Genomic DNA, 17,436 nt, shown 5'->3' on the forward strand with positions numbered 1-17,436 from the left:
TTGTGGTTTTTATCATCAAATGTAAATTGCACAGTTGAAGAGGAGTGGCACTGACTCATAGAGTTTAGAATATCCAGGGACCTCATCCGCTAAAACATTCATGTGGTACAATATGTCAGAAGTAACATATTCATGTTTTTTTCCAGATAGTGGGACAGACGGGTAAAAAGTAGTTTCAGCACAGTTGTAATTTACTAGTCCCAACAATTTTCTGAAGAAAAAATAAAACGTAGTTCTAGGTGGAAAGTCCAATACCCCTTGGGACAGGACTTTGGATGCATGCCAACAACAAGGAAGTGAATGTTAGCCTATGGTGTAAAGAATGGCAGATGACCAAAACAAGTACATAAAACAAACATTCAGCTGTATTTGCATAAAAGAAGCTCTTCATGGCAACCTGAGTAAATATTATTAGAGCATTATTTATCATCCATGTGATGAGGTGTGATCTGGAAAATAAAATTTCAACCTTATAGCTAAGTTTTCCCTAATAACTTATTCCCACTGGACAATCAGTGAACAGAGAGGTTTCTTATTCGAAGGCTTTTTTGAAATATAGACATTACTATGAGCTGTGTTTCTAGTCACACTGTTGTGGTCTAAGAGTTTATGCTTTCAGAACAAGAAAGCAATGCAGTACAGCAATGTGTGTGTTAATTCTTTGTGTCTTAATAATCATTACGTACCAAGACAATTCATGAATTGCTTAATTACAGAGTGATGTTTGTCTTGAAATGAAAACCAGTCATTAGAAATCCACAGCAATATTCCCTCGTAAACACAGCCATTCAGAAAAAGAAAAAAAAAGAAAAAAAAGAAAAGCCTTATCTTTTACAGTTTGAAACAAAGTTATTACTTTGAAATTACTGATTCCTTAGGGTGCCTTCACCAGCCTTGAGCCACATTGCAATTGCTCCCTCTGGGTCAGAGTGGGGTCTCAAGTACAGGAGTTCAAGTATATCAATTACTTGTTCATGAGTAGTGATAGGATAGCATAATAGATAGATAGACATCCTTGCCTCTAGTAAACTCTGCTCTAATCTCCTTAGTAAAGAAAGATTAGTCTGTTTACTGGCCAGTGGGATTAGCTAGAAAGAACAGAAAATGTTAGAAGCAAGACTGATGTCTATGTTTATGCTTAATCTTATGTTGAATAAATGGATGGATGGATGGATGGATGGATGGATGGATGGATGGATGGATGGATGGATGGATGCCTTCACATTGGAGGAAATCCTTGCTACAGAATCTAGTTGCTCTTTGTAGCTTCAAAACCTTTTTGTCACTATTGAGCGTTGAGATGACTTTGTGCATTGACAAAACGTGCATTGACAAAACCTCCATTATGCACATAACAAAAAATGTGTCCCAAATATGTTCAAACATAGCCATATTCTGACAGCTACTGTAAGTCATTTAATAGTGGGGTCGTCATGCTGTATAAAATCCTCCTTAAGACAGGATTTAGGAAGACTGACCTACATCAAAGTCTTGTTTTCAGTCAGAACGGGTAATGATGGGTTCCTCAAGACTGCTGTGCCTTTTGTTCCACATTAAGAGGAACCAAGAGTTGACTGTTGACTGTAGATAATTATTTCAGAACTGTGTGGTTTTTGTGGTCTGTTTTAACTTCCTGCCTTATCTAGATTTTGTTTTGTGCTCTCTACAAAAAAAATCTACCTCACAAAGCATTTAACTCTCTGATTCACTGCTCAGCATTTCAGGAAATGACTCTGGTTAACCAGGACTTTTTATTAAAAAAAAAAAAAAAAAAAGAAGAAGAAGAAAAGAAAAGCAAAAGTCAATCCACAATGAGGGTTTGCTAGCAATGTAGCAGAAACCCAACGTCTGCTCTGCGTTTGAATGGCGCCTATCCATATGACTTCATTTTTGGTGTTCAACAAGTTAAAAGAAAATCTTCTTTCATCCTTTTTTTCCCCAACTTCTTCTGAAATTAACACACGCAGAGTGAAGCTGTTCACTTTACATTCACTCTACAAACCACCCGAAGTGACCAAATGCCCAAGCAAACTGAAATCCAAATGTAGCTTCATTTATTTTTTAAATTAGTTATTAAACTTAAGTGGCACGACACTGACAGAGCCGCCGGAATACATTTCTGCCTTCTACCTCATATTCTTGCAGAGCATTGCAGCTGAAGTCGTCATGCTGCAGTTTGCATAGAGAAACAAACTTGTGGTTTATATTCGAGACTGGTGATGGAAAACACACAGATATATGATGTATATTTTTTCAGGTTTTTTTTTATACTGGCACAGACTCAAAAGTGGTCAACAAAAAGAGACTGTGTTTTGAATCAAATACAGTAAATAAGAATGTTCATGTTTCTCCCAGTGAAAGTTGTGTTTGCCTTGGAGGTTTGGACTCTGGCCAGCGCAGGAGGAATAGTTTTCAGAAATAATCTGAGGGCATACTTATTACCCAGGATTCTCCTCCTGAATTTGCAAATGATACTCTACTTCCTCATGGTTGAGGATAAATTATAAAAAAAAAATCTATTTTTGTTGTTTTTACCAAAAAAAAGAAAAAAAGAAAATGTACTTTTGTTCACAGTTTCTGATTGTACTTTCAGCTTAATTCCCAACAAGCGTTCCATCTGATAGTCGTAAAATACTTATTACAAATAGTGAAATCATTCTTGCTGTGCGAATCATTTCACTATCCGTAGCTGGTCATTAATTGACTGAACTTTCACCTAAAGCACCATTGGGAAGTTACTGAGGTAAAAATTGAGGTAATGTCTCAGGAGCTGTCAGTGGAATATTCTATATTGGCATAGTTATTCCAGTAAACAGGTTGTATCTATCCTTGTTCGCCTGTGGTCAGATGTTGTTCCATCTGTGGTTGTTTACCATGCAAAGCCATAAACGTCTTCATTCTGTAGCCTTATTCAGTTCCCAGACTGGACATCCTTATTTCTGCACAGAAAGCAAATGAAAATATTGATGGATTGAGGTATTGTGGGTTTGTATGGAGAAAACCCACAAGAGCTTGGTATTTTTGTAGTTTATGTAAAGATTGCAAAAATCTGAGACTCGCTTTAAGAGCAATTCATGCCAGTCCTTGTTCCCAAATTGTCAAATATTTTATTTTTTGCAGGGTATAGATAGATATTCCAGAATTCTTGCATTTTACATCCAAATCAGGATATTATTTGGATATGAAGGGTGAGAGTGATGTTCAATTTATGTACTTAGGATTCCACCGCATTTAATGTATTTATTTTGGCAATCTGAAGGACAGAAAACAAACAGAAATTTACCAATGCCAACTTTTTTTAAATATCTTCTACACATACAGTGTCTTCTAATTCCACCACTTCAACTTATCCACCTTTTATTCTGTTGCCCAGAACTTTCTGTGTATTTTATTTGTAATGCGTGTTCGGGAGTAAGAAAAAGTAGCACATAGTTGCAGGTATCAAGGAACACCAAGGCTTTAAAGCTTTCTGGTTTCAAAAACCACTAAAATTTTCAATCATTATTTTCTTGGCTTATGGTTTAAAAACCTCTTTGTGAGTTTCCTGAGAAAATGTTGGAACGACTGGAGGATTTTTCTTTAATTTTCTGTTGATGCAAACAATCACATTGGTGTAAAGCTATATTTCTATCATAAAATAGAAGCAATTTATTGTGCTTTTAGTGAAATGTTATTGTCATTCTGGCCTAGACCTAATGAAGACAAAACAAAACCACACTAGTTAGGAAAATTGCAAAGTAAAAAGCTTACTTAGGTTATAAAACAATCACATAGTGCATGGAGCACTATTCAATTAACCAGCCAAAAACTGAAAGTCTTGGCCCAACTGAAAACCCTCCAATGCATGGCTATCGGTGTAAAGTGATAGACTGGCCAAGGGGATCAGTTATGTAAGGAGTAGCTTAGAGGTCTATGGCAACTCTGGAGGAGCTCTGTAGCTCCATAGCTGAGTTGGGAGAGAATCAATTCACAGGGCAGCTATTAGTAAATGCACTTCAAATTTGTCCCCAGTAGCAAGAAGAAAGACATCCTTGAAAGAAAGCCGTAAGATATTTCTATAACCCATGTGAGGAACACTGCAAACATGTAGAAGATGAAAACCAGAAACTTGTATTAGAGCCATTTATGTAAGCATTTGTTTCCAGTAGCTTTGGTCAAACTAGATTAAAAGTTTACATTTTGGTCCACAAATCTCTATGTAGTGGCAAACGAGTACTGCCAATTACCTGGACACACAATTCTCACTCCAGAACGGGTTGGTGGGAGCATCGTGCTGTGGGGAGGTTTTGTTCGAAAATTGGTCAGAGTTGATGGTGAAATACCTGAAGCTTATTCCGGGTTAATGTTTACAGCTGCCCACCATCCTGTATGGGTTTGAGCTATTATGCATAATAGAAAGGACCAAAAGTTCAGTCTCAGACTCTAGATCATCAATGCTGGTAAAGGTTGTCAAGGTAGACCCCTAAAGACTTCCGGCTCAAATTCAAAGAAGAGATGGTTTTAGAATGTATTGGTTCAGGATTGATGAGTGTTGATGTATTTTTATTTGTAAAACATTTTGAAAGCTAAGAGTAATTATCCTTCCACTTACTTAAGCTGTACTACTTTGTGCTGCTCCATCAGTTTAACTGGTAACCATGCTTTTGAATGACACTCTAAGGCTTCAGTGTGTTTAGTTTAACCTACACAATTTTAAACTAATTGACTTTAATGCATCTCCAATATACATTTTATCCCTGTTCATTTTCCTAAATAAATTATTTTCCTATTCTTGTTTTAGCTATGTCTTAAATACAAATTCTCTTTATCTTTTTAAGGATGAATTTTCTCTAAACTATTTTCAACAATTTCCCCAGACTTTGGATGCAACACAGAGGTTCTTATTTCCATTGCTCTGTGTGGAAACGTTACCTTTGCCCTCCAAACAAAATGGAAAAAAAAGTCTTGAAAAAGCAATATTAAAAAGTATACTCATTTGTTCTTATCTGTCCTTTAATCTTCAGCACCCGGTGATCATATTTATGTTTTTATTTCAACCTTTCTTGTCACGCTCTGTTAGAAATGAATGTTGCTGCCTACAAAGCAGTCACATTTGTCACTGCCTACAAGTGATCCGCGAGCAAACAGCAAGTCAGTCAGTGTAACCCATTAGAATGAAAAATGTTTCCTTGACTGGAAAACCGCACCTGAGGCTCCACGTCAATCGTCATTACATAGCTCAAAAGCTCAAAATGCATAACTGTGAAAAAGCTTTTAGGAATACATGTTGTCAGTTTTGACTTTCATCATGCACACACAGAAACAGTGGACACAGCAACCACAACACAAGCTGCAGCAATAAACAATATGTGAACACTGTTTATCCAAGAGGAAGAGTCTGTCTGATAGGGCATTTTCATATTTATTCTTTATGGCATCAAAGACAGAAATAAATACAGCACTGGACTCCCTTTGATTTGTCCTTCTATGTGGTCAGTGTAATCTGGCCTTCAGGAAACGGAGGATAATCTTTGTTTCTTGTAGAAGCTATTTTCCACAAGATTTTCCACACCGGTAGTACTTAGTGTTAGAGTTCTTCCTTTACTAAGTCCTCTTCATTGCTCTCTTTTGCAGGTTTATGCAGATGATGTGCTGACAAAAGAGGAGCAGATTGACCTGCTGGTCGAAGCTAAGAAAAAATGTGAAGATAACATCAAGTCAAGGGGTAAGATACCCGGTGAGTAGAGTCTGGCTCTTTGATTTTGGGTTTCTGATCCTTCTGTGAGTATCTTCATTTTATCAAACCTCTATATGCTTTTGGGTTCAGACCCATTTTTCTACATTTAAATATCTCCTGATGCTAATATTTTCCTATCCAAAAATGAAATGCAAAGCGTTGCTCTTTTTCTTATGTTGCTGTAGAAGCCATTATGAATACGCTACATAGGCACTGTTAGCTGTGCTGTTGCACTTTATGACAATATGTTCATTTGTATGTATAGTTACAAGACTGATGATTATCTGCAATTACTAAGAATTATAATTTCATGTCATTCATCTCCATGCCAACTCCAGAGCAGGAAAAATCTCATGTAATGTTCCGTATTACAACAAATTTGAAGAAGCTTCCGACAGAAGGAACTCTATCATGAAGAGGACGCTCAGGATTGTTCATAATTTTCTTGATTTATGTAAAATCCTTTGTTGCCTCTTCATCTGAAGAGGCTCAACAGTAGTCCCGAGAAACAGCAGCCTTCTTTAATTCAGCTTAAATTCAATTCAAAAATACATCATTGATCTGGATAGAGCACTGACTCTCTTTCTGGGAGAAGTGAAACAAGTGACAGGCTTTTGTGCGAACCTAAACTCTTTTCAACAGCCACCTTGGCATTTTTCAATTTTTTGGCTGACAAATATTTTTGGAATAAGTTAAACAACATTTTCCAATATGTACCAATATCCAAATCCAAAAGTCATCTTAGAACTTGCCCAGCAGTTATATGGTTTATAAATGATATCCCTTTGTTTGCATTTCCCCCCCTCTGCCTTTCCTGAAACTGAAATTGAAGTCAATCCTGTAGTGTATTTGTGCTTATGGCCATCCAGAGAAGAACATTTTCCACCAGACCTCATCTTCTGCTGCATCGGTGGTTGCTGCATTATTATCATCTGATTGTTCAGCAAAGACTAAGGGTTTTACAACCAAGTCATTTGTAATACTATATTTGAAACCTCAGAATAATGAGGTCGGCATTAAATTCTTTGACCCTCAAAACGATATTCTTTGTAAATGAAACATATAATTAAAAACATACCATTCTCCAAAAAAAAAAAAAAAAAAGCTATTGTTGACTCTCCCCTGTGGTCACATTCCTTCCGGGGTATTACCCAACATTTCATGGTTTTCATAAAACCCCATGAATCTTATATTAGATTTAAAAAGTCATGCTTACACTGAGAACTTTAGCAACTGAACAGCATCTTTTGTTTAGTCAAGAATCCTCCACACTTTTTGAGCTGATGTGTATATATAGTCTTAAAACCAATAAATCTTGTATTAGTTACATAAACTTGGAAAAAAAATAAAAATAAAGTTAACCTCAAATCCATTTCTAACCTATATAATAAAGTGTATATAAACTGTATTGGTAGTCTTGTGTTTTAATAGACAGTTTATCATTTATTATTTTATCTGTTGGTTTTGATGTTTTTTTTTTCTTTTAGAAAAAATGACACTTCTTTCTAAAAAAATAATGTAGTGATGTAATGAAATTGATGTAAAATGTTCATTAATTTTGAACATTACTTTCAAAATTGATGAAAGTAATGTTTACTCTTAATTATTATGAGATTTTACCCACTTCTGATCCCAGTGGAGCCAGTAGACATATAAAATTCAACATTAAAATTTACCAATATTTTAGACAAAGTTGGAACATGGCATAAAAAATAAAAGAAATATGTGACAATGCATCAATTTTCAAAATTGTCAAGAAAATAAAAAGAAAGAAAAAACTCTTACTGGCTTCACATTGGTTGCTTAGCTGCAGTCAATTATCTATATTTTTTGTAGTAGACTATGACTAGTGTATGAAAGTTAACTTAAGTTATTTGACGTGAAATGTATATATGTATGTTGAATATTTAAACATCATATTCATCATAAACTGTTAATATGATAAACTGTTTTGCACTGACCTTTACTAGTAAAGCCGAAAGTTGTGGAGAGCTTGTTCCAAGTGTTCAAAGATGCACACATAGTCTGTCAAATGTAAACATTCTTTGATCAATCTGTTTATCATATGAACGCCAATGTTCTTAATCTATTTTGGCATTTCAAGTGATGTTTGTCTGTTATCAGCCTCCAGCATATACCATTTTAAAAACAAGCTTCCGGGTACCATTACATTTTGTACAATCTTGACAAAGATTGCATATGTCAGTTTATTTAACCAGTCAGGTACAGATAAATTTTTAGTTTTCTTCTAAAGAATTTGCAAGAGAATACCTGCGTGCTAAACAGAGACCTGCATTAAAAAATGCAAAAAAAAAAAACAAAAAACAAAAGGGTAAAGTTGTTTTAAATCTGTCTGGTGTCTTTCTGCAAGAAGTTTGCATATGTGGCGTCTCTCTGAGTATTTACTGCCTGAATCACAAGGCTAAATTTTAAAATTGTCTGCAATCGACTGATTGCAGGAGCAACACATTCCACTTAAACCGATTTCACTCACCAACATTCAGATATCAGATGGGAATTCTCGCAAAACCTCTTGAGGTCAAACATAAATTCAGAGTTAACAAACATGACTGACAGGAAAGAAGCAATGGTGATAGTTTGTGACATAAAGAGAAAAAATAGAAAGAGACTATACTGTCTGTTGTGCGATAGTAATTACTTATTTTCTCTGTTTCTGTCACCTCGCTTTCTCATTGGTTACACATCACATTCAACAGGCTGCATTCTTGTTTGTCGACAGGGGGACACTCCACACACTGCAATATTGGGCCAGGACAATCAAGCATGTCGGATTTCCCCAATTTTAGATCGGAGTCGTCCCAATGTCCCTCAGAGCGGATCAGATCACTCTTAGCACACAGCAGAATATGTTGAGATATTCCAACAGATAATCGTCTAAGATTATTTTAAGAGCCATTCTGACAATTAGGACATTTTTAAGATTGTTGGAAATCTTGCTGTGTGAGCCAGGCATAAGCTTGTTCCCAGTCCAAGGACCTGAATGTTATTAGTTCAATTTATCTCTCAAAATTTCCAAAGGGGAATTTTAAGAGATTGGATTGTGTGTGTCTGTGTGTGTGTGAATGGTCCAGGATGTACCCTCCTCTTACCCTCTGACTGAGGGACATAGGCACCAGCTCCTCTGTAAAGCTTCAAGCATAAGCTGGTAGACCATGGTTGGCTAGATGGATTATTTTTACATACCAGGCTTGGCGTACCATCGCTCTCTAAATAGATGTGTTTATTAGAGTACAAAAGAAAATCTATTTTAAAAGACACATAAGTGCAATCCATTATACTACTTAGTGTCATAGGTGAAGCAGTTTACTGCACAGCAATGACTCCTGGCTGGTAGATTATATCAAAGCTTTAACCATATCCCCATTTGTCGGGAAAAATAGTTCTGAATCTAACGACTTCAAATCTGACCATAACAGAAGAAAAATGCTTAAAATCTAAATGAACCAGATTTTAATCCATACTGACGTGACAGCATCACACAGCACTTTCTGCAGATTTGTCGATTGCACATCAATGATGCAAATCTTCTGTTCCATAAAGTCCTGGAAGTGCTTTATTGGATTGAGCTACGTGACAAGATATCCTGCTGGAGGCAGACAATATAGGATGCGGACACTGTGGTCATAAAGAGAGGAACATGGTCAGCAGCAGTACTCTGGCAGGCTGCAGCATTTGAACAATGCTCAATTTGTTCTAAGCAGCAAAAAGTGTTCAAAGTAAAAATTACACCACATGCTATTAAACCATTACCAACAGCCTGAACCGTAGATACGAAGCACAATATTTTAATGAAGTTTACATCAAATTCTTGGTATCTGAAATGTACAGCTAAAATTGAAATTTCTGTAATATTAGGAATGTTTGTTGGACCTGTGTGAGCTGTGTACTCTTAGTTTCCTGCTCGTACCGGAGTATGAACTTTTGCTTCTGTAGCCCTTTTGCTTTAGGTTTTGACATGTTGGGCTTTTATGTTGTGTACCTCGGTTGTTATAACTGGTTATCTGAGCTGCTGTGGTGTTTTTATCATCTCCAACCTGCATGCTCATTCTTCTCTGACTTCTGACACCAACAAAGCATTTTTGCCCCCATTTTTTCCTTCCTGAACCATTTTCTGTAAACCTGCGAGTTGCATGTGAAAATCCCAGATCAGGCCCTTGGATGATGCCATTTGACAGGCATCTCGGTAACAGCCTTTGAGCACTAGTTTTCGGCTTCCAATAACATGGCATATTTTAAAGAAAATTGGAAATAATTGTTAGTGGCATGGGTTGTGGTGGAAGAAACAAAAGCAGGCAGGAAGAAGGTTCAGCACTAAATAAATGGACAGGGAACCTATAGTGTCCGTTATAAATTAGAATAGGTGTTCTGATTAGGCTTTTTTTGTGGTCATATTAAACATATATTTTAAAAATAACAACCTTTTAGAAACTATTATTACATTTAGATGACACTGCTGTGTCATAAACAGTTTATTTAGGTGGCCGATATAATCTTCTAAACTTCTAGGAAATTGGATATCATGTTTCCATTAACTCAAAGCCTAAAAGCATAATTAATAGAAAGGAAGGTTTGAGTATGATTAATACACATAACACACATAAAGCATAAAACATTATACACTCCTTTCACATAGTGAAATAAGTAAACGTTGCAGTAATATCCTGACAGAAGCTCTGTTTAATGCTGGAGGCTCTGGTTTCAGGGTACATCAGAGCATCGGTATACGAGAGCTGACCCTGCATACCCAATGATTCTGTGCTACACTGTTTGTGATTCATCTGGCATGTATGTGTCTGCTTTCTGACCTCTTTTGGAAGGTTGAACATGTCAGTTTAAAAACAAAACAACTGAAGAAATTAGACTAAGCATGTTTCCTTAATGACCAGAAAAACATTTCTCTGACGAGCTTGTGTCATATGCCTGGATAAACACAAACTACATGCTTGCTTAAAGTACGTGATTGGATTTTTTATTTTTTTTATTTTGTTTTGTTTTTCTCCCAAGATAATGGTTTATGAATTGCTCTGACTTTGCTTCATTTGATTTTAAAAGCCACATCTGGCATTTTCTAGTTATTTAAAATGGAAGGCAGGAAAAAAAACTTCTGCTCTAATTTTATAGTACAAAGTTATGTAGACTTGTAAGATCTTCTGATAAATTCCTGTAAAAACATTGCTTTTGCTTTCTGATGACCTGGCTAAGTCCTAGCACTCGACATTTGGAAATTATTTCCTCTCTTGAACCTCAGGGTTCTCTACCAGATCACTGGGAAACGTGAGGGCTATGCTCGTCATCCAAAGGTTTTTCCCTATGAGCAGAGATCTCTAAAAATGTTCTTGGGTTCTGCACATTTATGTACCAAGGTCATTGCCTCCATCGCATCTATTAGTACTTTTCCAATCCACTTTAAGGATTTCTTGATATCAGCCAGTTCTTTAATCTGTTGGTGGCACAAGAAGTGCAGAGGCTTATTTAGTCATGTTTCTTTGTGGCCCTTCTGCTCCCTGTGGCTTTCACATAGGATGCATCTGCCTGGATTTTTCATCTTCAATCCCTGATAGAGATTATCTCTAGTTTCCGATATTTCAAATGATGTTTATTGCCTTGCAAAAGGGTTTTATACTGTTAGAAATTTTTCACATATGACCACAAACTTTAATGTATTTTATTGGCATTGTATAGAATTACAGACGTGAAATGAGACGGAAAGAAAACAGCACATGGCTTTTAAAATGTTCCAGCTATGAAAATCCAAAACCTGTGGCATACAGCTGTGGTCAAAATCTTTTGCATTCATACCTCTACATAAAATTGAGTACAACCAATTGCCTTCCAGTCATCTAATTATTCCACTTGTGTAATCTGTTCTCTATGTAAATCCAGCTGTTTTATGAAGACCTGAAAGATTTGTTACAGAATGTCTCACGCAAACTGGTTAAAGTGGTTCCACTTCTAATAGGACAACCTCAAACACACAACCTAAGCAACAGTGGATGAAAGGGTATCCATGTGGGTTTGATGGTAGTTGTTTAATTAGAATAAATGAATAAGTAAATACAAATTGTTCAGTACCATGTTTATTTTCATTTCTTATCACTGTTTTGTTTTAATTTTTTCACATGAAATTCCGGTTTGTGGATGCAATGTGAAAATAACTGAAAAGGTTTACAGAGTAGGAGTGCTTTCACAAAGCACTGCATATTATATATACATTTGACCTTTTTCTTCATTTTTCTGCAATGGTTTGATAGTTTCATTTGATTTGGATTCTTTAAATAGACAAAAGTCATCATTACATTGCTGAGACAATGTTTTCCTTGAGGGGGAGCACTGAGGTTTGCCTGGAGAGGACAGTGGAGGGATGTGGGATCAAATCCCCAGACCTTGCCAGTGTGAAAATAGCTCAGCCCTGAAGCTTGTGGTTTTGGGTGTAGAACAACACCGGGGATCATTATAAAAGACCGTATGTATGAGGAGAAAATGCAAAATGTGTTTTGACATCTGCAGCTTGGAATCAAATGGGTGAGGGGGGGGGGAAAGAAAACTTTCTAAAACCCCCAGTGACATCACTAATACCCAAACTCCTTCGTAGTCACGTTTATATTTAAATCGTGGTCAAGAAATTTACGGGAAATTGCACACTTGTGTGTGTGTGTTTTTGGTGTTTAATTTAAGCCTGTAAGTAGGTGGTCTTTATGGTAATAACATCTATGGCAAAAGGAAAGCAGCTTTTCTACTTTTACTTCCAGGATGTGTGGTCAGAGTGATTTTTGAAACTAAACTATGTTTTTTTCCCACCAAAGATCTACAGGAATCAGTCAGCTCCACAAAGTCTGCCCTTTAATTTCATGCTCTCAGTGACAAACGAATAAAATGCAAGTCGCTGTAGCGTCACATGGTTCTTTGCAACTCACTCAAGGAATGAGAAAATAATGGATCTGCTGCAAAGACGGGATCATTTAAGTTTTATGTACAGCTACTTATTAGTGGTCAGAGTGGTCAGATGTTTTCAATAAGACAACATAAATGCCAAGCCTTGAGAGGGAATTTTGCCATGATTTTGTGGAGAAAAGAATGTTACTCCCACTATTACATCCTGGGATCAACAGGCTTTCTATTTATCAGACTATCTCTCAATAGTTGGATAAATGGATAGACCTAAAAGTAACCTATGTCACACAGTAATTTAATTTATCCATAATAGTCCACTTAGAGTGCTATTATGCAGCCAGTTTTGCAGAAAAAAGTTTATAAATGAGATCCATGCTGAAATCATTTCTATACAATAGAAAACTTGTTTGATTCTCAAAACAATAAAGCACTCATGGAAACTTGGCACAACTGATAAACCCTTAACAAACACACTCGATTCAATTGGCACCTTGTTGTCAACATACTGGGAACACGTTGATTATGTTGCAACAAATGGGAAGTAGTGTGAGAGTGTGTGTTTCAATGAATGACCCCTACTTTCCTTTGACTCGACAAAAAAAAAAAAAGTCTTATTTACTGTCAGACGCACCGCAAATTACACGGTTGCTTCTAATTTACATAAACACACAAGTCGAGCAACTGGCCTACATTTTAAAATGAAAACACAACCCTTAAAAAAAACGAACAGAGCTGCTGCTCTTCTGTATGTTAGTTGAGATTTGTTACAATACTGTCATCATAAGAGAGCAGAGCTTTGTGGTCTTTTTTTTTGTTTTGTTTTTTTAAAGTCAATGTTGTTTTTGTCCTCAGATGGCTTTTGTTCACCAGAGTGGGATGGCATTGTGTGCTGGCCTGAAGGACATCCTGGAGACCTTGTGTTCACATTGTGTCCAGACTACATTCATGACTTCAATCACAAAGGTAGGACTTGGTCTGCAGAGTTGTGACTTTTTTCATTCTATAGGAAACCCTTTTCTTAATTTACATGTAAATTGGACCTTTCATATATTGAACTTGGTCTCCATTTACCAATTCAGTCTAATTAGCTCCTCATTATTCATTGGGGATTCTGGATTTAAATTTGCGCTGTCTCTGATTTTACGTTTATGAGAATTAATGTGAACAAATTCAAGGTTTTTTGGAGTCTTTAAGTCTTTTTTACCAGATTCATGAGCTCATTTTAAGCCAGCAGGATACCAAATTAAATGTAAGTGATTTAAAATTGGCATGCCTCTTTCAGAATGCTTTTTCCTCATTAAAAAAAGGCATTTTTGCCCTTTACAAAAATAACTGAAAATGATGTTTTCATAGTTCATTTATAGTACTTGAATTTTTCAATATTGGTACATTTTATATAAGATATCTATATGTCTAACAATGTTAGAAAAACCTACAGGCAATCATAATGCCCTTTTTTCACATGACTGTACATAATTTTCTGCAGGTTTTATTTTATGTATCCACTATCCTAAACACAAATAATAATACAAAACGCTTGCTTGTAAAACATGCTGCACTTTGTGATTTTTAGAATAGTGTACTGATGTTTCACATATTTCTCCTGTGAGACTTGGTTGATTATGCAGCTTGAATCTATAATTAAAACCTAATGTTTTTTGTTGTTTTTTTCTTATCCTTCTGGTATGTAGGACTGGCATACCGTCGCTGTGACAGCAATGGAACGTGGAAGCTCGTCTCAGTCAACAAAACATGGGCCAATTATAGTGAATGTTCTAAATTCCTCCATATTAACGACTATATCCATGAAAAGGTGGGACCCCTCTCTTTTCTGCTTACATGTCCAAGTTGCACAGCATCCCTAGTTTTAATTATGAGCACCAGCCATGCACCAGCAGCCCAAACTCAAGACATTACAGCCATTCTCAGTTACACAACGAAAACATGTAATTAGAATTCCTGTGAAATGAGTAAAACATTACAGTATGCCTTTTCATTAATGTGCAGTGTTAATAAACTATTATGTTATGAGCTTAATGTCTGGAGATAATAAGAGGGTGGCAGTGTGGTTACTCTTTGAAAATGCATCTAATTAGCTAAATTCCTGCTCAAATATGCAGCATTGTCTTTATTCTTTGTTTTTATGATATGATATACGACTTAAACTGCTCAAATAGAAGTTGGTGTTGAAACTTTATATCTCCTCTCTTTACACCAGTTTTGGGGTTTGAGAGAGAGAGAGAGAGAGAGAGAGAGAGAGAGAGAGAGAGAGAGAGATGGCATCAGAGAGAGAACAGTCTTTAGGCTAAAAAAGTCTTACTGATGTTTACCCCAAATGATTGGTAAGACCACATGGCTGCAGCTCATTCTATGTGTCCTGAAGGTGTTTGATGGAGTTTCTGTCAGGGCTCTGCACAGGCTTGGTCAAAGTCCTGTTCACACTTTTGTTAATACTGAGATTTTCTGAGCCGTTTGCACCTTTCGTCCACACTCAAAAGATTCGGCTTCTTTCAATCGCAGTTTATTTTGCACATAACTGAATACACAGAGACCTTTAAAAAGAAATTTCATTTTGGTTTGTAACTTTTATTTATTTAGGTCTCATTGAGATTAAAAATAACTTATTCTAGGGGTTCCCTGGTTAAAAACAGCACCAATATAGAAGCCAAGTTTGCACATGATCGCATTTCCTTTCGATGCTAGAAATCACAACCACAACGGAACAGGATTTTATATAGGTTTATTCCTCTTCTGTATCACTTTCTCCTGCCTGTGTTTCCAATAAGCTACAAATGTAACCTGAACAAGTTAATGCCTGAGAGGAAAGGTTATCAGTATCAGAAAAACACAAGCTACAATTACAATTTTTGGGAGTCATTAGCCTAGCACTGCTTTAGACATGCTGTTAATCTTTTAAATTTTGATGTAGCTAATGTTAATATGTATGACATCATTTTAATTGGAATCCCAGTGTAGATGACTATGTTTAAATGACAAAAACTGTCAGTTTATTATAGTATGAAAATCTGGGAAGCTAGATCTGAAAGTCCTGTGGCTCTTACTTTGGCCATGGAGATATTGGCTAAATCTTTAAAATTCTACCTGTATTATTGTTATTGTTATGTCATTACTAATCTTCTTCCAATGCAGCTAGATAAGAGTATTATCAGAGTAAGTCCACAGATGTAGTTTTGTCCATGTTGAACTGTTTTTTCCCCGAATGAAAATTTGAGACCTCATGTGCTGTTGACATTTTTTTTTTTAGCTTTTTCTATCTTAATGGTTGGAGTAAAAACCAATAATTACACAATTAGGGCCAATGTTGAGATAATGTTTAACACTAGCTGCTGAAATGACTATTTTTAATGCATCATAAAATTATATTGTAGTCCTCATGTAATGAGGACATGGAGCAATAAATATGAAATAGCATATATTTGGCACAATAAAACTTGCAAAAAAAAAGAGAATAACACATTATTATTGTAAATTCCGTGTTCTTACTTTTCCATTAGTCTCATTTTTCCCACTTTGATGCTATTGTATCTTTATTGAAGATGCATTGAGTATTAGTTGTGTTTCTATTCATGACTCATTTGAAGTACAACCTTCAAACCTTTAAATCAAAGGCACTTTTCAAATGGCATTAAGCTGTCCTAAACTTTGATTCTCACTCCTTTTTGCTTTGAAACAGCGCTGTACAGCTGTCCCCTTAATGTCTTCAGGAGTTGACTTTTTCCCCAAGGAGCACTTCCAGTAGTTAATCAGAAATAAATATGCACAGAGTGAAGCATGCACAGAAAACGCTGCCATACCGCAGACCCTCGCCACAACTGAGAGACACGTTTTTCCTGGCTCGAGATCCTGACGCTAAATGATAACAGCAGCACAGCTTTCAAGAGGTTCATTGGCTTCTGAGCATATTGACGTAGAGAGGTTTTGGTAGAGGATCAGTTTACCAGCTCCTACCTACCAAGCAACTGCTGCATGATCAAGCTGTTAAATTGTGTTGCTGTCTTTCACATTTCAAAACTTGACATTTTTCTTTGACCGGGTAGAAGTAAATTGATTGAGGTTTTAAGAACAAACTTTGATTACAGTGATACAAATGCTTGTTATACAACATGTATTAATTAAATTTGACTGTGGTTCTCAAACTGATAAATACAAGTGTGGAACTCATGTTTTTTTATTATATTTTCGTAGGAAAAATGTATGTAGCACCCCACTACTCTGTCTGCTATTAACTGGGATGAGAACTTAAACTCACTGGTGGAGTGGCTATTTGGGTTTGTTAAGTTCTGGTAGATACCACGCAGGTTTACCTATGTTGAGTAAATCCTTACTCGTCCAGTTGCCATACACTCATTTAAAGTAACACAATTAACTCCAGACAACCAGTTAACTGAATAGTTTCTTTTAATAAGAACTTGGAAAAATAAACCTTTTTTTTTTTACTTTTTTTTTGACTTTTTTTTTTTTGACAAAACTTTTCTTTTGAATTGTTGTTTCAATATAACCAGAATTCAACTTTTGTCACTAACATAACTCCATACATTTGCCGGAATTTACAGTTTTAAGCACAATATCGCACATGGGCCCATACTCTCACTCACACACACACTGTCCGGTACCGGTTAAAGTTTTCGTTGCAGGCCTGATGAAGCTCGGGTGCGATGTCGCTACGACAATCCTCTTCTCCCCGTTTTAGGAATAAAACTGACTCAGACCTGCTCGCTCAGCCGACGTCCTCTCCGTCAAGGTTGCTTTGCGAGTCCAATTTCTGTTAGAACTCCGCCACACGAGTT

The 17,436-nt window shown here is 36.3% G+C and overlaps 1 protein-coding gene across 2 annotated transcripts in view; it reads left to right on the plus strand.

Moving 5' to 3' along the window:
• The window catches only part of pth1r (parathyroid hormone 1 receptor), a 57,155-nt gene that overhangs the window by 23,140 nt on the left and 16,579 nt on the right, over nucleotides 1-17,436 (plus strand). Inside the window, exons 2-4 of one of the 2 annotated variants that reach the window (XM_016669722.1) lie at nucleotides 5,614-5,704; nucleotides 13,481-13,591; nucleotides 14,320-14,441. In XM_016669722.1, the coding sequence (XP_016525208.1) occupies nucleotides 5,614-5,704; nucleotides 13,481-13,591; nucleotides 14,320-14,441 (324 nt within the window). Of the gene's footprint in view, nucleotides 1-5,613; nucleotides 5,717-13,480; nucleotides 13,592-14,319; nucleotides 14,442-17,436 lie in introns of both variants that reach the window. The other variant, XM_007548625.2, reaches the window with a different exon arrangement.

The sequence above is a fragment of the Poecilia formosa genome, unplaced genomic scaffold (assembly GCF_000485575.1).
Source record: "Poecilia formosa unplaced genomic scaffold, Poecilia_formosa-5.1.2 Scaffold27, whole genome shotgun sequence".
Classification (NCBI taxonomy): Eukaryota; Metazoa; Chordata; class Actinopteri; order Cyprinodontiformes; family Poeciliidae; genus Poecilia; species Poecilia formosa.